This window comes from Chiloscyllium plagiosum, unplaced genomic scaffold (assembly GCF_037043375.1).
Source record: "Chiloscyllium plagiosum isolate Xiang-an unplaced genomic scaffold, Cpla_swu_hap1 HiC_scaffold_1, whole genome shotgun sequence".
Classification (NCBI taxonomy): Eukaryota; Metazoa; Chordata; class Chondrichthyes; order Orectolobiformes; family Hemiscylliidae; genus Chiloscyllium; species Chiloscyllium plagiosum.
Genome location: NW_028270139.1, coordinates 164,355,493 through 164,376,732, shown reverse-complemented (window position 1 = coordinate 164,376,732; position 21,240 = coordinate 164,355,493). Strand labels below are relative to the sequence as shown.

Genomic DNA, 21,240 nt, shown 5'->3' with positions numbered 1-21,240 from the left:
TTGTGTACAGTAGTTGGGAGGTCATGTTGCGGATCTTGATTAGACCACTTTTAGAATATTGTGTGCAATTCTGGTCCCCCTCCTATAGGAAGGAAGGATGTTGTGAAACTTGAAAGGGTTCAGAAAATATTTACAAGGATGTTGGCAGGGTTAGAGGATTTGCACTATAGAGAGAGGGTGAATAGGCTGGGGCTGTTTTCCCAGGTGTGTCAGAGGCTGTGGGATGACCCTATAGGAGCTTGTAAAATCATGAGGAGAATGGATAGGATAAATAGTCAAGATCTTTTCCAGGTGGAGGGGGGGGCCAGACTTACAGGGCATAGGTTTAAGGTGAGAGAGGAAAAATTTAAAACGGCCCTAAGGGGCAACATTTTCACGCAGAGGGTGATGCGTGATGGAATGAGCTGCCAGAAGAAGTGGTGGAGGCTGGTACAATGACAACATTTAAAAGGCATCTAAATGGACACATGAATAGGAAGGGTTTAGAGGGATATGGGCCAAGTGCTGGCAAATGGTAATGGATTAGTTTAGCATATCTGGTCGGTATGGATGAATTGGACTGAAGGGTCTGTTTCCATGCTGTACATCTCAATGACTCTAGGGGCTATCAATACAAGGAGAGTCACTAATAAATCCAGCTGGGAATTCCGGAGAAACTTCTTTTGACAGATAGCAGTGAGAACATGAAACTTTCAGGAAACAATTGAGCTGAATCATATGGATGAATTAAGGTGGACAAGTAAGGAACAGAAGAAAGTGAGGACTGCAGATGCTGGACATCAGAGTCAAAAGGTGTGATGCTGAAAAGGCACAGCGGGTCAGGCAGCATCTGAGGAGCAGGAGAATCGATTTTTCGGGCATAAGTCCTTCATCAAAAACAGTAGACTATCATTACAGGGTTGGACTGAAGGTTCAAGCGGAGCTTTACTCTGTATCTAACCCTATGCTGTCTGTATCCTGGAAGTGTGCTTGATGCGGACAGTGTAGACGCAGCCTTACTTTCGGTTTAAAAGAGTAGAAAGAGCTTTACTCTGCATCTAAGTCAATGCTGTACCTATCCTGGGAGTGTTTTGTGGGGACAGTGCAGAGTTTCACTCTACTGGATGGGTTTGATGGAGAAAAAGTGTAGAGTTAGCTTGACTTTTAGAATAGAGGCTACCTCACTGTGTCTGGCCTCATGCTGTTCCTGTACTAGGAGTGTTTGATGGGCACGATGTTTAGGAAGCTTTATTTTCTGTTTGAAAGAGTAGAGGCAGCTTTACCCCGTGCTGTACCCGCTGGGAAAGTACTATTCACTTACATCATTCTTAGTATTGGAAAGAGCTTGGTACCCCAGTTTTAAAAAGCCCCTCTGTGACTGAGAGAAAAGTTTCAGTGGAAGAGAGGCTCCTTACCTGTCTCATTAAACAGAGAATGGAACCCAGACGGAGCTCCAGTGGCTTTGGGCGATGTTACTGTCACAGGCCCAGTGCTGCTGCTGACACTTTCCAGCGACTTCACACTTTGCTGGGAGCTGAGGGAGCTGTTGGACTTTGTCAGTGATGACCGATGTAATTTGGGTTTCGAGAAGAAACCCTTCTTGGGCCTCTTCTGCAGCGTCTCCTTCTCATTGAACTCCTCATCACTGATGATCTGCCCCACACTGCTCGGCACAATGGCTGACGCAGACTCGGCCATCAGAGGATTATCGAGCTTCTTCTTGCCTTTCACCCTGTCCTTCAGTTTGCCCAGTGCTGAGCGGGGCTTCTCCTTTGAGGACAGGTCGAACATGCTGGCTGTCATGTTATTGCGCACAAACTCTATGATCACCTGAATCTCTCCTCGCTCCTTCTCTTTCTGACCAGGCTTCGAAGACAGCCTGTACCACCTGAGGAGGAAGAAGATGAGGCAACATTCAGGGCAGACTGGAATAATGATAACAGTAAACAGACAGTGGAAAGAGGCAGATGGGGCACAAAGTGCCACTTACTCATCACCTACTTGAACTTGCCTGGTGTAAGCCATGACTTAATAAAAACCCAAAAGAACTGCGGATGCTGTAAAGTGGAAACAAAAACAGAAATTGCTGGAAAAGTTCAGCAGGTCTGGCAGCATTTGTGGAGAGAAATCAGAGTTCATATTTTGGGTCACTCGACCTGAAATGTTAACTCTGATTTTTCTCCACAGCTGCTGCCAGACCTGAGCTTTTCCAGCAATTTGTTTGTCAGCCAGGTTTACCTCCCTCTCTAGGGATTGGAACACTCTCTAGTCTGACACTCGCAGTGAATTTCAAAGACAGAAATGCACTGTTGGAAACATCATGCTTCAGATAAGCAGTGACAGAGTGACAATGTCACCAGACTGGTAATCCAGAACCCCTGGCTAATGTTCTGGGTACATGGTTCAAAACCCACCATGGCTGATGGTGAAATCTGAATTCAACTAAAATTAAATTAGCCTAACGATCAGCATAATGATTGTCATAAAGGCCTTCAGCAAATCTACATCCTTATTTGGTCTAGCATGTGACTCCAGATCGACAGCAATATAGTCGACTCTCAACTATCTTCGAAACGGCTGACCAATCAAGTTAGTTCAGGGTGATTAAGGATGGGAAATAAATGCTGACCTCAGCAGTGGGGTCCACAATTCGTGAGTGAATTTTGCTTTTCTTGGTGGACAAAACATAACTGGATGATATGATTTGAAGAATCGCAGAAAATTTCCCCCAATCAATATGGATCCTCCCACTTGTCATTGCAGTTTCTGGGGCCTTACAGTATACAAACTATCTGTCACGTTTCCTACATAAAAGTGTCTAGTCAATCATAGCCAATTAAGTGTACTTTGAACATTGCAGAATGTCGTGAGGTATTAAAGGTGTTTTACAAATGCAACTTTCTGGTTCTGTTTCAATTGCAAAGGCTAAACCCAGGTCCTCACAAACAACCCTCTCAGTTCTGGTATCAGAAAGTTTGGTTGAAGGTGAGAAAGAAGGTGAAACCAGATGGATTTGATAAGTAGGTTGCAGAAACAATGTTTGCTATCAAGTATTTACCTCTCTTCTATTAAATTAATAACTTGACATTGGAACACACTGGTAATCAAATTACATTCAAAGGTAACAGTACGACTGGTCTGAAAGATGCAAGTATGCATTGACTGAGGGGCACAATATAGAACCCTTTTCTTCACTTCTTGCATGGGATGTGGGCATTGCTGGAGTAGCCAGTATTTATTACCTTTCCCTAATTGTCCTTGAGGCTACTTCAGAAGGATCAGTCACATGGTTCTAGAGTCATATGCAGACCTGATTAGGTAAGGACAGCGGATTTCGTTCCCAGCAGACATCAGTGTCTGCATTAATACTGAATCAGAGCCCTGGATTATCGTCTCCCAGTGGAGGAGTGAATTGTATCACTAAACACTACACAATTGTTTTGTCACAGAAACAATTCTCCACAACCTAATACCTGGCCTTTATACAGAAGATAAAAAAATGCTGGAAATCACAACAGGTCAGACAGCATCCAAGGAGAGAGACCAAGCTAACATTTTGAGTCTAGATGACTCTTCATTAGAGCCTTTATACAGGTGGAAAAAGTCTTGGACACAAGTACACACACACCTTATCTAAGGTCCAATCCCTATTTTGAGAAACAAAGTTATATTTCCTCTTATACTCTATTTCTGTGTGTTGGTATGATTTTCAGAAACCGTTAAAAAAAAGCACCTCCTCAGAAAGTTCATAACCATCGGGAAAACCTGCTGAGGAGTTGGAAACATTCTGAAAAATGTGTTGACACTTTCAACATTACACTTCGATCTTATGTTGTATCTACTTGTGTTTTAATTGCAGTGATTAATCATAGGAATCTCCCTGGAAAGGTAAGTTAACTATTACATTAACCATCATTGTGCCAGTGGTGTCACACATCACATTTCTCTCTGCATTGGAGAAAAAGCCATAGTGCATTACCAAATGTACAGCAAATCTGTCATATTTTGTACTGTGATTTACACTGACTTACAACTGTATCGGTTAAATAAAACCTAATATGAAAACTGAAAAGAAAATCTGCATCTGCTTCTCCCCATTGACTGACAGCTTTGTCTGCTTTGTAACAGAAATAGATATCGTTCTGCTCTGGCAATGTCGTTGAAAGCTTTTATTATGCCTGCTTCAATCATTATGAACATTTGGGTGGGTTTCAACAACTTATCATTGTATTAGGACAGCAGGCAGTGTATTGATCCAAAAACAATTGAAGCGTTTAAGAGGCTGTAATAAAAGAATATGCATTTAATGCCAGGAAGGTAGGAACAGGAGTAAGCCATTAAGCTTCTCGAAACTTCTGCACCATTCTCCTCGCACAGATGTAAATAACTCCAACTTTTCCACATTATATTCCATCAGCCACTTAGTTTGTCTAAATGCCCTCGAGACCTCTTTGAATCCACCTCATAATTTACATTCCCACCAAATTTTGGGTCCTCGACAAACTTTTGGAAATCCAAATCATGGATATAGATTGTGACCAGCTGGGGCTCAAATACTGATCCTATGATATCCCACTAGTCAGTTTGCCAGACTGAGAATGCCCCATTAATTCCTAATCTCTTTTCTGTCTGTCAACCAATCCTCAATCCATGTGATTATGACACCCTCAATCTCATGTGCTTTAATTCTGTTTACTAACAGCCTGTGTGGGATTTAAGTGAAAGTTTTTGAAAATCCAAATGCACCCCATCCCTTTGATTCCCCCGACCAATTCTGCTGTGAGCGTCCTCTAAAGTTTCATCTAAAGGTCCGTCAAAGCAGATTTCCATTTCATAAATCAACATTGATTGTCCAATCTGGCAATTATTTTCTAAACATTCAGTAATCACATTACTTATAATAGATTTCATATCGCTGACATTAGGCTAACACATTTGTAGTTCCCTGTTTTCTATTTAACTCCTTCCTTTCTTAAACTGTGGTATTACATTGTAACCTTCCATGCTACAGGCATTGTTGCGGAATTAATGGAATTTTGACAGTTGTTTCCCCCCAGATTCAATTATACAGCGTTCACTCTGGGTGAGTGGCTATACATAGAGGGTGTGGGCGGCCATGTACAATGTGAGGATGGTTGGGAGTTGGAGGGATGAGGTTTCTGGGAGCTGGGTTGCTGCACTGAAGAACTGTCGTGAACCTTCTATCTGGCCCCTGTGTGCAGGCAACCCCCACCACACCCACCAGTTCCCACAGGCTACTGTTTGGCCTGCAGAGTCACGATGAACCTGACCTCATGTGAAAGGAGGCATATTCTTGCTCATGTTACATGTGAATCCGATATGCATTTCAGAAGGTGCAGAAGTGGGCTGGTTTCCCTAAACTAACAGGAAGATCCAGCCCAATGTGATAAAGCACAAGAGGTGGCCATTTGGCCCATCGTGCCTGTGCTAGTTGTTTGGTAATTCCATCCAATGAGTCACACTCTCTTGCTTTTTCCTAACAGATCTGAACTTCTTTTTCCCTTTGAGTATTTCTTCAGCAGTCTTTTGAAATGTTCTTACTGAAGCTGTTTCCAGCACGTGGAGGTGCTGGTGTTGGACTCAGTCTGGAGTTATCTGATTTTTAACTGTTTCCAGCAGCCATTGAAACAGTACATTCCAGATCACAACACACTACACAAGAAATAATTTATGTTCCCTCTGGATCATTTGCCAGGAACAATAACCAAAATGAAAGTCATACTTATGTTGCTAATTTCACAAAATTAATTTACGCCCATTAAATACTTTTGCAGTATAGCCACTGTTATAATGTAGGAAATATGGTGGCCAAATTGTGCACAGAAAGATTCCACAAGCAGCAACAAAATAGCTGACCACTACTAGAGTCACAGAGATGTACAGCGTGTAAACAGACCCTTCAGTCCAACTTGTCCATGCTGGTCAGATATCCTAACCTAATCTAGTCCCACTCATATACCCATCCAGATGCCTTTTAAATGTTATAATTGTACCAATCTACACCACTTCCTCTGGCAGCTCATTCCATACACGCACCGTCCTCTGCATGAAAACGTTGCCCCTTAGGTCCCTTTTAAATCTTTCCCCTCTTACCCGAAACTTATACCCTCTAGTTTTGGATTCCCCTACCCTGGGAAAAGGACCTTGGCTATTCACCCTATCCATACCCTTCATGATTTTTGTCCAACGCTCCAGGGAAAATATCCCCAGCCTATTCAGCCTCTCCCTATAGCTTAAACCCTCCAACTCTGGCAACATCTTTGTAAATCTTTTCTGAACCTTTCAAGTTTAACATCTTTCCTATAGCAGATTGACCAGAACTGATCACAAAAGTGACTTAACCAATGTCCTCAACAAAGGAAATCATACAAAACCCCTTCTTCACTACCCTGTCTACCTGTGACTCCACTTTCAAGGAACTATGAACCTGCACTCCAAAGTCTGTTTCTTCAGGGCCTACTCTTAACGATATAAGTTCTGCCCTGGTTTGCCTTACCAAAATGTAGCACCTCATACTTATCTAAATTAAACTTCATCTGCCACTCCTTGGCCTCAGCCCATCTGATCAAGGTCCCATTATACTGAGATAACCTTCCTCACAAATCACTACACCACCAACTTTGGTGTCATCTGCAAACTTACTAACCATTCCTTCTACATTCACATGCAAATCATTTATATAAATGACAAAAAGCAATGAACCCAGCACCGATCCTTGTGGCATGCCACCAGTTACAGGGCTCCAGGTGTAGTCTGAGATATAAATATGTTGTCCAGTGCACGGGTGGTAGTCACCTGCATCTCTTCATGGGAATCTGTGTGTCCACCTTTAATTGACACCTCCGACAGTGCAGCACTCCATCAGTGTCGCATGGAATGTAACATGTTCAAATCATTGAAGTGGGAGTTGAACTAAATATCTTTTGACTTAGAATGCCATCTGGTGAGCTATGCCTGACATCCACCAGGCATAACTGTGCCAGATGGAGGTCAAGACTACAGGGTCTAGGGAAGAAAAAAAATTAAACAACATCTGAACCTCTATATCATTCAGAGGCCCCTTTATAGGAAGCAAACAGGTCAGGCAGAGGTGGCACATTCCCTGAGATACCTCCCATGGTTGAATTTCCTGCATTTCCAAAGAGTGATAACTGGTACGCGGTATGGACAATCATTGTCGCTGAGGAACTGTTCCCTAAACAATGACCAGAGATTTCAGGTGAAGGAACTAGGAGCAGAGAAGGTTGAACACTAACTCATATCCTGTTTTTTGCAGCTTTTGATTTTCTTAAAAATGAAGTCCACGTGGAAATAACAAAATAAACAGGGAATTTGATTATCTCAGTGTGAACAGAAAATGCAGATGTTGCCAAAGAGTCTATAAATGCCCACCAAGGAGATTCCAAGTATCTTATTTTGTGTTTGGGTTATCTGAGGTTGATCACAACCCCCCACCCCCATTTTCTTTACAGGGGTGGGGAGGCATAGTGGTTTTATCACTAGACTGTCAATCCAGAGACCTCAATGACATTCTGGGGAACCCAGGTTCAAATCCCACCTCAGCAGATGGTGGAATTTGAATCAAGTAAAAATCTGCAATTAAGGAGCTAATGATGACCATGAAACAGTTATTGATCGTTGGAAAAGCCCATTTGATTCACTGAAGCAGTTTCCTTCCTGAAAAGGCAGAGAGTTTGTGGCCTACATGTGACTCCAGACCCACAGCAATGTGGCTGACACTGAGCTGCCCTCTGGGCAATTAGGGATGGGAAATAAATGCTGGCCTAGCCAATGATGCCCACGTCCCAGATGAATACCAATAAAAATACACAGATGTTGGCACAACAGCAGAGGGTGGATCTGGAGAGATGGTCTAACCTCCAACAACAGGGGGGGGGGGGGGGGGGGGGGGGGGGGGGGATTACAATGCCTGCACATCCCTGAACAAGACATCAAACAGCAGCAAGCTCCACATGAATTTCACCACACAGACATCATCCACTAGGCCTGAACTGGCTCAGACCTTTATGATTTTCCACCACCCTCAAAACCAGTCTGTAAGTGCCTCCTGCTTTTTTTGGACCTTCACCCACTGCAACCTTCCTTAGCACAACCCTGCAGCCTACAACAGTCAAATGTCCTAAATAAATACACAACTCATTTATAGCCCTGCAACCTGCATGGAGACAGGTACTGGCTCAGCCCAGCTAGCAGCCCATTAGTGATCCCATTTTCACAAAAACTTGATTCCCACATCATAGCGCCAGCCACACCATCGTGCACCACAATCTTCCTGTCAGAGAATAGCGCCCCCCCCTTCCCCACTACCCCCAAACTCCTCTAGCTTCTCTCCCAGAATCGTATAGCATCATCAGCTCCTGAAGCCAGACAATTCAAGTCAGCTCCCCTTCCCTCAGCACTTAGCAGGGTCAGGTGAAGAGCAGGCCTCCTGACCTCAATGCACCTCCCACCCTCGCCCTCCAATGGTGTTCACCCTGAAGAGGGAGCCTTGCCCAGATGACAGGCTCCCAATCCCTGCCCTAAACAAGGAATATTCTCCACCTGAATACAATCCCAAGGGTGCACAACAAAGTCAGAGGTGATGCTTTTTGGATGAAATGTTAAACTAGGTCCTACTTGCCTTCTCAAGTGGACATGAAAGACCACAAGGCATCACTCCAAAAAAAAAAAATCAGAGGAGCTATCCCTGATGTCTTGGTCAATATTTATCTGTCATCATAGAGTCATGGAGATATACAGCACAGAAACAGACCATTCGATCCATGTCGACCAGATATCCTAACCCAATCTAGTCCCATTTGCTAGCACTTGGCCCATATCCCTCTAAACTCTTCCTATTCACATACCCATCCAGATGCCTTTTAAATGTTGTAATTGTACCAGCCTCCACCACTTTTTTCACTTGAACAAATTTTGTGTTCAACATCCATTTGCCGTTCAACAGAATCTTGCTATGTGTGATTGGCTGCTACAGTGTTCCCTGCCCAACAATGGTCAATTCCACAAGTACTGTATTGGTTGTTAAAAGAACACTGGGATGTCTGCAATTTGTGATCTATTTAGACAAGTGAAGTTTCAACCGAAACACAAAAAGAGAGAGCTACTGATTGAAAGAAACTGTCATGAAGTGACTGAATTCCTTCAAAATAATTCTGGGAGAATACTCTAATCCCTTCTGACTGGTGAACAGGGTTCAACAACCAGCCAGTTGAATAAATCAGTGATCACCTTCCAACCTCCAAAGCCTCTCTTCATTTTTGCACATCACACTATGGCCATTCTACCTCCACAGGGTTCTATATACTCCCGGTATCATCACCTGGGCATCCCAATGATACAAATCTATGCTAAGATCCCAGCAGATGATGGATGTGGGAACAGATCTGCCACCCTGTCAACCCACAATAGGCCCACAAAAGCAAAATTGGCCAACGGCACAAAAAAAAACCCAGAATGCCTCAGCAAGGGACCAAGCAGGCTGACAAGCCAAACTAGACAGTACTCACAGACAAGGGAATGCACTAACAGTGACAGAGCACCGCAGCTATCCCAAAGCCCTGAGGGCAGTTTCACAACCCAGTAATACCAAAGCCACACAAAGAACTGGTGAGACAGAAAGGTACTAGCAAGAGCATTGCTCCAAGGACAAGACAATGGAAGCACCTCACCACTTCAGAGGAGACATTAACACCTACTTGCGAAGAGGAATGGAACCTCCAGAACCATCAATACTGTCAGAATGTCGCTTTGTGTAGAGAATCATGATGTTCCTCCGATACATCCATTTGCCGTTCAACAGAATCTTGCTATGTGTGATTGGCTGCTACAGTGTTCCCTGCCCAACAATGGTCAATTCCACAAGTACTGTATTGGTTGTTAAAAGAACACTGGGATGTCTGCAATTTGTGATCTATTTAGACAAGTGAAGTTTCAACCGAAACACAAAAAGAGAGAGCTACTGATTGAAAGAAACTGTCATGAAGTGACTGAATTCCTTCAAAATAATTCTGGGAGAATACTCTAATCCCTTCTGACTGGTGAACAGGGTTCAACAACCAGCCAGTTGAATAAATCAGTGATCACCTTCCAACCTCCAAAGCCTCTCTTCATTTTTGCACATCACACTATGGCCATTCTACCTCCACAGGGTTCTATATACTCCCGGTATCATCACCTGGGCATCCCAATGATACAAATCTATGCTAAGATCCCAGCAGATGATGGATGTGGGAACAGATCTGCCACCCTGTCAACCCACAATAGGCCCACAAAAGCAAAATTGGCCAACGGCACAAAAAAAAACCCAGAATGCCTCAGCAAGGGACCAAGCAGGCTGACAAGCCAAACTAGACAGTACTCACAGACAAGGGAATGCACTAACAGTGACAGAGCACCGCAGCTATCCCAAAGCCCTGAGGGCAGTTTCACAACCCAGTAATACCAAAGCCACACAAAGAACTGGTGAGACAGAAAGGTACTAGCAAGAGCATTGCTCCAAGGACAAGACAATGGAAGCACCTCACCACTTCAGAGGAGACATTAACACCTACTTGCGAAGAGGAATGGAACCTCCAGAACCATCAATACTGTCAGAATGTCGCTTTGTGTAGAGAATCATGATGTTCCTCCGATACCTATTTTCCAATTAGTATCATTATAACAAGATTACTCCATTTCCAGATACATTGTATTGTCCCCATTTCCAATTAGCCTTATTGTACAGCATTATTATAAAAACTGGTTTCATCCTCAGCTCTGGGAAATGAAATTCTGATCTACCTGTACAGACTGTCAGTTCTGTGTCAGCCAAGTCAGTTTCTCTTCCTGCGATATCGCTTATAATAAACAGCATGTCAATTTCACCCGATCTGGTTTGTGTGGTCTCTATTGGGCAAATTTCTCCGACAATGGGTTAACACCACAATAATAGTACTTCACCCCCTCTGTTCCCTCATGCACAGCCAGTAATTGGTGTCAAGCCCATTAACTTAGCGTCAGAGGTCTGGATGGGGTAGAATTTGTAAGAAGCGTCCAGGAGAGTTTTCTAGAGCAGTATGTCAATAGCCCGACGAGGGAAGGGGCCACATTGGACCTGGTACTGGGGAATGAGCCAGGACAGGTGGTAGAAGTTGAGTGGGGGATTTCTTTGGGAACAGTGACCATAATTCTGTAAGTTTTAGAATATGCGTAGATAAAGAAGACAGTGATCCTAAGGGAAGAGTACTAAACTGGGCCAAGGCCAATTATATCAAATTTAAGCAGGAGCTCGGAAATGTGGGTTGAACACAGCTATTTGAAGAGAAGTCCACATTTGAGATGTGTGACGCTAAAGATAGTGCAGGATAGGCATGTCCCGTTGAAGGCAAAGGATAGGAAGGGCAAGATGACAGGAGAAATTGTATGACTAGCCAAGAGGAAAAGGGAAGCGTACATAAGGTCGAGGCAGCTAAGAACAGAACGGGCCCTGGAAGAATACTGGAAGAGTAGGACAAGTCTTAAATGAGGAATCAAGCGGGCTAAAAGGGGTCATGAAATAGCTTTAGCGAGCAGAATTAAGGACAATCCCAAAGCATTTTATTCTTATATAAGCAGCAAGCGGGTAACTAGAGAAAGGGTTGGTCCACTAAAGGATAACGAAGGAAGGCTGTGTGTCAAACCTGAGAAAATGGGTGAGATTCTGAATGATTACTTTGCATCAGTGTTCACTGAGGAGAGAGGCATGATGAATGTTGAGATTAGAGATAGAAGTTTGAGTAGTCTGGATCACGTTGACATAAGTAGGGAAGATGTGTTGGGTAGGCTAGAGGTTATTAAGGTGGACAAATCCTCAGGACCGGATGGGATCTATCCCAGGTTGCTGAGGGAGGTGAGAGAGGAAATAGCTGGGGCCCTGACAGATATCTTTGTGGCATCCTTAAACACAGGTGAGATGCCGGAGGACTGGAGGGTTGCTTATGTTGTCCCCGTTATTGCGGGTAACTACAGACCAGTGAGCCTGATGTCAGTGGTGGGAAAGTTGCTGGAGAAGGTACTGAGGGATATGACCTATTTATATTTAGAAAAGAATGGGCTTATCAGTGATAGGCAACACGGTTTTGTGCAGGGGAGATCGTGCCTTACCAACTTTAAGTTATTTGGGGAAGTGACCAAGTTGATAGATGAAGGAAGGGCTGTTGATGTCATTTATATGGACTTTAGTCAGGCTGTTTGATAAGGTTCCCCATGGTAAACGAATGGAGAAAGTGAAGTCACATGGTGTGCAGGGTGTCCTAGCTGGGTGGATAAAGAACTGGTTGAGCAACAGGAGACAGAGTAGCAGTTGAAGGGAGTTTCTCAAAATGAAGGAAGGTGACCAGTGGTGTTCCACAGGCGTCAGTTTTGGGACCACTGTTGTTTGTAATATACATAAATGATCTGGAAGAGGGCACTGTTGGTATGATCAGCAAGTTTGCAGATGACATGGTGGAGTAGCAGAAAGGGATTTAGGACTATTTGGTGCAGCCATTTTGGCGCGAGCGATTTGGTGCGGCCTGTTTGGCGCAGCCTATTTTGCCGCAGACCCATTTAGGCACAGGACTATTTTGGCGCAGACATACGGTAGTCATCAACGAAAATCAACATAATAGTAGAAATATTAAATGGGTAGTTTCCAGTAGCTTGTAGTTATTTGTGTATTAACTGCATTCCAGATCCTCAATACCCCCTGGGTGGAGTCTGTGATTAGTCCACGCCTAACTGTGGTTCCTCAAAATTTCTAAACAAAAGAAAATATAATATCGTGCCCTGCTACGAGATGTACAAGTTCAAAGTCACAGTTGATAATGTCAGGGCAGCATTCAGGCTCTATTTCCAGAACCATTTCAAATAATTTATCATATGTTGTTCGTAACTTATTTGGGAGTAAAGCATACAACAGTGGGAACACACCTTTATGTATTTCCGCTAAAATAACATAAACATGTGAAAATAGAGGTGGGGAAATTTTGAATGTCCCATCAACATATAACTTTGATTGTTTCAGAAACTCGGCATTCCTTTTTCTTCCAAATATAAGAATTCTGCAGGTGATGCTACTGCTGTCAGCTAGTAAAAATTGTTCTTCATTATATTCATTAACAGACTATGTTTTAAAGCTATCTGGAATTACAAGTTCTTCTAAATTTCATGGATTTACTGAGTAAGCACCAATTTCTTTCCTTGTCCTACGAACCATTTTCTTCGGCGCTCTGTTGTTAGGCATCGTTCCTTGGCATGCTTCCGACAAATTTCCTAGGCACTCGTTAATCACTTGTAAAGTTCCCTCTACAGTTGGTTTTCTTTGATGACTAGTCATTTTAATAATAACTACAAACCACTGGAAACTACCCATTTAATAATTCTACTATTATGTTGATTTTCGTTGATGACTACCGTATATCTGCACCTAAATGGGTCTGCGGCGAAATAGGTTGTGCCAAACAGGCCGTGCCAAATCGTTCATGCCAAAATGGCTGCGCCGAATGGTCCCACTCCGAGCAGAAAGCATAATGGACTATCAGAGAATACAGGAGGATATAGATAGACTGGAGAGTTGGGCGGAAAAGTGGCAGATGGTTTTCAATTCAGACAAATGTGTGGTGATGCATTTAGGCAAGACTAATTCTAGAGCGAATTATACAATGAACGGAAGATCCTTGGGAAAAGTTGATGGGCAGAGAGATCTGGGAGTGCAGGTCCATTGTACCCTGAAGGTTGCTGCACAGGTGGATAGAGTGGTCAAAAAGGCACATGCTTGCCTTCATCAGATGTGGTATTGAGTATAAGAGCTGGCAAGTCATGTTAAAATTGTACAAGACATTGGTTCGGCCGCATTTAGAATACTGTGTACAGTTCTGGTCACCACATTACCGAAAGGATGTGGACGCTTTGGAGAGGGTGCAGAGAAGGTTTACGAGGATGTTGCCTAGTATGGAAGGTGCTAGCTATGAAGAGAGGTTGAGTAGGTGAGGTTTATTTTCATTAGAAAAAGGAGATTGAGGGGGGACCTGATTGAGGCTTACAAAATCATGAAGGGTATAGACAAGGTGGATAGAGACAAGCTTTTTCCCAGGGTGAAGGATTCAATAACGAGAGGTCACGCTTTCAAGGTAAGAGGTGGAAAGTTTAAGGGGATACATGCGGCAAGTACTTCACACAGAGGGTGGTGGGCGTTTGGAACGCGTTGCCAGCAGAGGTGGGAGAGGCAGGCACGTGGATTCATTTAAGATGCGTCTGGACAGATGCATGAGTAGGTGGGGAGCAGAGGGATACAAATGATTAGGAATTGACTGACAGGTTTAGACAGTACATCTGGATTGGCTCAGGCTTGAGGGCCGAAGGGCCTGTTCCTGGGCTGTAAATTTTCTTTGTTCTTTGTTATTAACTATAACTCAGTGACCTCCACTTTCATCACTGGAGTTTTGCAAGGATTAAGTCCAAACAACTACTCGGCCTTCCTGTGGCTCCCTGGTTATTGAAATCAAGCACCTCAAGTCTACTCAAGTGGTGATGGTCGTTTTCTTAAAAAAAAAATTCCTATTGGATTTGAGCCACAAATTACATGAGTTAGCAATAGAACAAAGCTGACTTTGTTGTTACCAGCAACAGGGGAAGGTTCATCATTCATTCAGAGGATGTAAAAATCTTAGCGAGTTTTGAGAAGATTTGTAGCTCTGGTTGACGTTCTGGATGGAGGTTTGCTCGCTGAGCTGGAAGGCTCATTTCCAGACGTTTCGTCACCCTACTGGGTAACATCTTCAGTAGGCCTCAGGCGAAGCACTGCTGATAATTCCTATCTATACAGCCAACAAGCGAAACTAATGTCATTTACAAAATACCGTGCAAGGACTGTAACAAACACTACATTGGACAAACAGGCAGAAATCTAGCCACCAGGATACATGAACACCAACTAGCCACAAAAAGACATGACCCTCTCTCACCAGTAGCCTTGCACACAGATAAAGAAGGATACCATTTCAATTGGGAGAAAACATCCATCCTATGACAAGGAGAGACACTCACGAGAATTCCTAGAAGCATGGCATTCCAACAAGAACTCTATCAACAAATATATCAAGTTCGACCCCATTTACCACCCCTGAGAAAAAGAACAGGAAGTGACTTCACCCCAGGAAATGACATCACCAACCCAAATAAACCCAAACATATAAATAGAAAGCAGGAATTATCAGCAGTGCTTCGCCTGAGGCCCACTGAAGATGTTACCCAGTAGGGTGACAAAACGTCTGGAAATGAAACTTCCAGCTCAGCGAGCAAACCTACATCCAGATGTAGAACGCCACTGGTTGGGCCAACATTTATTACCCATTCCAATTGCCCTGGAAGTGGTGGTGATGAGCTGCCTTCTTGAACTAATAAGTACTGCCATTGTGTCATTAGGAATGGCAATATATTTCCAAGTCAGGGTGGCTTGGAGGGGAACTTGCAAAGAGCAATGTTCCCTTGTCCTTCTACATGGTATTGATCGTGAGCTTGGAAGATGCTGTCTAAGGATCTTTGTTGAATTGCTGGAGTGCACCTTGTAGATTCTACACACTGTTGCTATGGAGCATTGGTGGTGGAGGGAGTGTATGGGCTGCTGACGAAGCAGAGTTCTTTGCTAAAACATTCATTAAACTGTTGTCCTGATGTGTACCTTATAACTTCTGAAGTAGTTTTGGAGAATTAGTAGGTAAGTCACCTGCCACAAACATCCAGGCTTAACCTGTAACAGCAACTTCCTAGGTTCTTGGAAGGTTTGACATCTGGTTAGCTGAACAAACATGATAGACCAAATGGCCTCCATCAGAACTGCATGAATTGTGCAATATACCTCAAAGCTCAGTGAGAAAGGGATCAGGTAGAGATTAGAAATATCACAATTTTTCTAAACTACTATCATCATCAGCAACTTGACATAAACAACATTTTTTTTTAAATCTCACTACACTGCATTATTCAGCTCGTCTCTGGGGTTGGGTGGAGTGCAGAGGAAATCATCTTCAGTAATTATACTGAAGCCTTGTGCGCCAGGACCTTCCATGCCCCTCACCAAACTGCTTCACCCTCACTCCTTGTATCTACCTGACAATGTGGAACAATGCTTAGGTGTGTCCTGTACACAAAAAGCAGGACAAATCCAACCTGGCCAATTACCGTCCCGTCAGTCTACAATTGCTCACCAATCAGTGGCAGAGAGTCTCATCAACGTGCTATTAAACAGCACTTGCTCACAAAAACCTGTTCACGGAGACCGAGTTTGTGCACAGGCAGGGCCACTCAGCTCCTGACCTCCTTGAATGAGAGCCAAGTTGTCAGACAGGAGTGAGAGCCCTTGACATCAAGGTGCTCTAGTAAAACTGGTGCTAGTGGGATTCAGGGGGCAAATTCTCTCCCACGTAGGTTAGGGTTAGTTACAGGATATCTCTGCAGGTGCTCCTCCACAGAGTTCACTAGGCCCAACCATCTTCAGTTTCTCCATCAACAACCCACTCTCCACCATAAGGATTGAAGTGGGGATGTTCCCTTGATGATTAACCAATGTTCAGCACCATTTGTGACTCCCCAGCTACTGAAGCAGTCCATGCCCGTACACGGCAAGACCTGAACAATGTCCAGATTTGGGCAGGAAAGTGACAGGTAACATTTCCAAACAAAATGCCAGCAGTGACCGTCTGAAACGAGACAATCCAACACTGCCCCTTGACACTCAATGGTATTTACATCACTGTTGAACTTGAACGCTAACTTTTTATCATTCATGGAGGAAGACTCCCAAATCCCTCTGTACTGCAACTTCCTGCAGTCTTTCTCAATTTGAATAATATCCAGCTCCCCTATTCCTGCCAGAATGTATAACTTCATGTTTTCCCTACATGAACTTCACTGACTTACTTCCACACCCAGTGTCCATGTCTTAGGCACTAATTGTAATGCAAAAACTCTGGTCACTATGTGATATGCCAAATTGTTAAATGTCACTTAAGTTGCCATTTTATCAACAGGAAGCACGAGTTTCTCCTTCCTGTAACTTTGTAGATATCTCATTTTTGCTTGGGTTAACATGTTCATATCAGTGTGTGGTGAAGTGACTTGACAGTTCATCCCGTGCAGAACTGGCTGTGTCAGAACAATGGACCTTCCACCCAGACAGCACATTTCCCAAAATGGGAGAACGAAGTTAGCTTTTACATTTGCATGCTCAACGCTGCAGAAAAATGTGAAAGGACAGCACATCGAAGGGTGTGGGGGTGGGAGACAGATAAGTGCGGGTTGATAAAAGTAGTGAGGGACAGAGGCAATAAAGAGAAAAAACAACAAAGTCATAAGACAACTAAAGGGGGTAATGAGAGGAAAGATAAAATAAGGAAGGAGTCTGCTGACAGCAGGGAGGAGGAGGAGGAATAAGAGTTTAAGAAAATGAAAAGGGAGATCTGTTTCAGGAAATGGAAGAAAATAAACAAGACACTAAAGAGCGAGGAGCTGGTGGACGGGATAACAGGAAGAGGAGAGAAAATGGCGCACAGCCAAAGTAGAGATAATTTGTTGAGCAAAGATCCTGGCAGCCGAGGCCGACAAGTTGATTATTTAAGAACCTTGGAGGACTGTGGAGTTGTTGCATCAGCAACAGCAGCAGATCCACATCAGTCAGCAAGTCTGCAACAGTATTGGTGGCAAGTAATCACGGCGCTCCCTCTCACCCAGCACAGAGGTGACAACATTTCCCTCCGTCAACAGCCAGGGCGTGTCGTAAATGTCACATCCAGATGCTAAATCTTTTGTCTAATTGTGGAAGTCGGGTGACCCCTCCTCTAATAGGCATGGATGTCTCTGATCCGCAGTGTGGCGAGAATGTGGACTCGCTACAGAGAGTACTCACAGCAAGCATTACTGCATCAAAAGGGAAGGCAAATAAATAGGAAAGGGAGAAAGAATTATCATGCTGATAGCAATTTACATATGGTAGGAGGAAGCTTGCAAGAACTTGATGGGCTGAAAGAGCTGCAGTTGCAGTGTAGCAGTTGGTTTGAAATGTATGCAGTCCACATGCCAATACACTGCCAACTTTCACTTCCTCGCACATTGTAACTCAGTAACTGAAGGAACATTGCAACAGCTTGCTGGGCCAAAGACTAGAGTGATATGAAAACAAATACAAAGGAACAACTCTGCTCTTGAGAATTACGCAAAGCATATTTCTCGAACACGCTGCCTGTCCCTTTAAAGGAGCAGATCATTTTCACAACACTTTAATGCACATTTAACAGGAAGGCAATTCGAAATTATAAAATATATAATTCCGAGTAACATTCCCCCGATTTTGTTGTCACGGTCGTATTTGTTAGTCAAGCGATTGCCTGTCTGTAATCCACACTCTGCGTCTCTCACATGCTGCTCTCTCTCTCTCGAGTGTCTCCCTGTGGTATTAAGGTGGAAAGTCCAGAATGTTCTGAATGTTCGGCCAGAGACTGCAGCTATGTCCCGTGACTTCTGGCTTGAACCTGAAAATAATTAACCGCCTACTTCTCAAGAGTTTGGATAGGCTGCATAAGACAGTCTTGGAGCACTGCACTGGAGGAAAGGTATTTGTAATTTCAATACAATTCCTATGTTGTTTAGGCTAGTCTCCCACGTTGCGTTTTACAGAAACAATGGCTCATCAAAGACCCCAGTGACCAATATTCTAACGCAGCAAGTCCTGTTCACCAGCTCCCCCACTCCTATCGACTTAACTCAAAATCCTCAACTTTACAGTTCGCATTCTTGTTTTCGTAGCCTTTCACGGCTTGGCTCCTCCCTGCCTCTGTAATCTCCTCCAAGAGATCTACATTCCTTGAATTCCAGTATCACTGATGTTATTCAAAACAGCACTGGGCTCTCCAGCAGATTAGTGGTGCTGGAAGAGCACAGCAGTTCAGGCAACATCCAAGGGGCTTCGAAATCGACGTTTCGGGCAAAAGCCCTTCATCAGGAATGAAGGGCTTTTGCCCGAAACGTCGGTTTCGAAGCTCCTTGGATGCTGCCTGAACTGCTGTGCTCTTCCAGCACCACTAATCCAGAATCTGGTTTCCAGCATCTGCAGTCATTGTTTTTATCTCCAGCAGATTGCCAAGCACCAAACCTTGGGTTTCCTCCCAAGACCCCTCTCTCCTCTTTTCAGATTTTCCTTAAAGTTCTAACTTCTGAAGCAACTTTTTGCCCACATCCAGATAGCTCCTGACATGGCTCACATTTGGTTTCCTGCGAAGATGAAACTTTATTGCTGGAACAGCACAGCAGGTCAGGCAGCATCCAGGGAACAGGAGATTCGACGTTTCGGGCACAGGCCCTTCACATTTTCTTTGAAGTTGTCACATAACTGCTGCTGCTGCTGTTGTTGTTGCCATAAAGTGACACCCCAGTAGGTGTCACCAGTGAGCAAAAACAGTGACCAATGATAACTGCATGCTGAAGATAACCTGGATTCCAATACTGGAGGAGAAAGTGAGGACAGCAGATGCTGGAGATCAGAGCTGAAAATGTGTTGCTGGAAAAGCGCAGCAGGTCAGGCAGCATCCTAGGAACAGGAGAATCGATGTTTCAGGAAGAAGGGCTCATGCCCGAAACGTCGATTCTCCTGCTCCTTGGATGCTGCCTGACCTGCTGCGCTTTTCCAGCAACACATTTTTCAGCTCTGGATTCCAGTACTGCAAATGAATATAGAAAACAAGCCTGCTCCACCATTCAATCTGATCATGGCTGGTCATCGAACCCAGTACCTTATTCCTGCTTCCTCCCCATACCACCGAATCCATTTAGCCACAGAATTCCTCCTTGAAACGCACAATGTATTGGCCTTTCTGATGTGGAGGTGCCAGTGTTGGATTGAGGTGGGCAAGGTCAGAAGTCACAGGACACATGACACACTCTAGCTGTTGACGGAGGGAAATGTTGTCACCTCTGTGCTGGGTGAGAGGGAGCGCCGGGATTACTTGCCACCAGTACTGTTGCAGACTTGCTGACTGATGTGGCCCTGCTGCTGTTGCTGATGCAACAACTCCACAGTCCTCCAAGGTTCTTAAATAATCAACTTAGTCCAACAGGTTTATGTAAAATCACAAGCTTTCGGAGAACTGCTCCTTTGTGAAGTGAAGAAATGCATACAGGCTCAGAATTTATAGGCAGCGAGATCAAAAGATCAAACAAATTGTGTAAGTGGAGTGTTGAATAATAAGTCTCTGCGCGTGATCGAAAGTGTCAGATGGTGTGAGCAAAATGTCAACAGCTGAATAGTAAGTGAAGGGGATGATCTATAATCCAATTAACTGAGGCAGAGCGATAATATCACAAAAAGAACAAAAACAAGGCATTGCTGGAGACAAACCAAATGGCTGGAATAACATGTTCAGAATAAGGAACGCATGTCGAGGATCTAACCAAAGTAACAAATAATCCAAAACTATACAAACGAGTTCATAACAATTTATCAAGGTGATGGTACAGTCTTTCTTTGGCAGAGAACTCCACGTTTACCACTCAGTGAAGAAGTTTCTCTCTACCTGTGCTACATGGCCTAAGCCATATTATTAAACTGCGACCCTGGTTCTAAACTCCCCAATCATTGGAACATCCTTCCTGCATTTACCCAGTCTTCCCCACTGTTCCCCCTCATTCTTCGAAACTTGACTGAATGTAATCCTAACCAATCCAGTCTCTCTTCATAAATCAGTCCTGCAATCCCAGGAATCAGGCTGGTAAACCTTTGTTACACTAACTCCAAAGCCAGAGTCGCCTTGTTCAGATAAGGAGACCAAAACTGCACACAATATTCCAGGTGTGGTCTCACCAAGGCCCTGTGTGACTGCAGTAGGACACCCCTGCTCTTGTTCTGCCCTCTCTTGAAACTACAACCACTGACCTGCCAACTTGTTGGATAATACTTACTCGAAAGGTATCAATGCAGGCACAGTGTGGCGCTCAATAGATGGGAACCACCACTAGGCTTCTACAGCTTTATCCTGAAAGTCCAGAATTCCCTCCCTAAATCTCTGCCCTCTCTGTCCTCCTTTGAAATGCTGTTTCAAACCCAGCGCTGATTAAGTTTTTCATCACCTCTCCAAACTGGATTGGTGCCTTTCTTACATTACAACAGTGACTACACTCATCAGTGTTGACTGTACTAGATGAGATTGGTATCAAACTCTAGCTGATTATCTTCCG

At 43.9% G+C, this 21,240-nt stretch overlaps 1 protein-coding gene across 3 annotated transcripts in view; it reads right to left on the bottom strand.

Moving 5' to 3' along the window:
- LOC122549563 (uncharacterized) overlaps positions 1-21,240 on the bottom strand; it is a 136,480-nt gene that overhangs the window by 68,198 nt on the left and 47,042 nt on the right. For all 3 annotated transcript variants that reach the window (XM_087991963.1, XM_087991968.1, XM_087991966.1), the window contains exon 2: positions 1,395-1,867. In XM_087991963.1, coding sequence (XP_087848089.1) covers positions 1,395-1,867 — 473 coding nt within the window. The remainder of the gene's footprint in view (positions 1-1,394; positions 1,868-21,240) is intronic.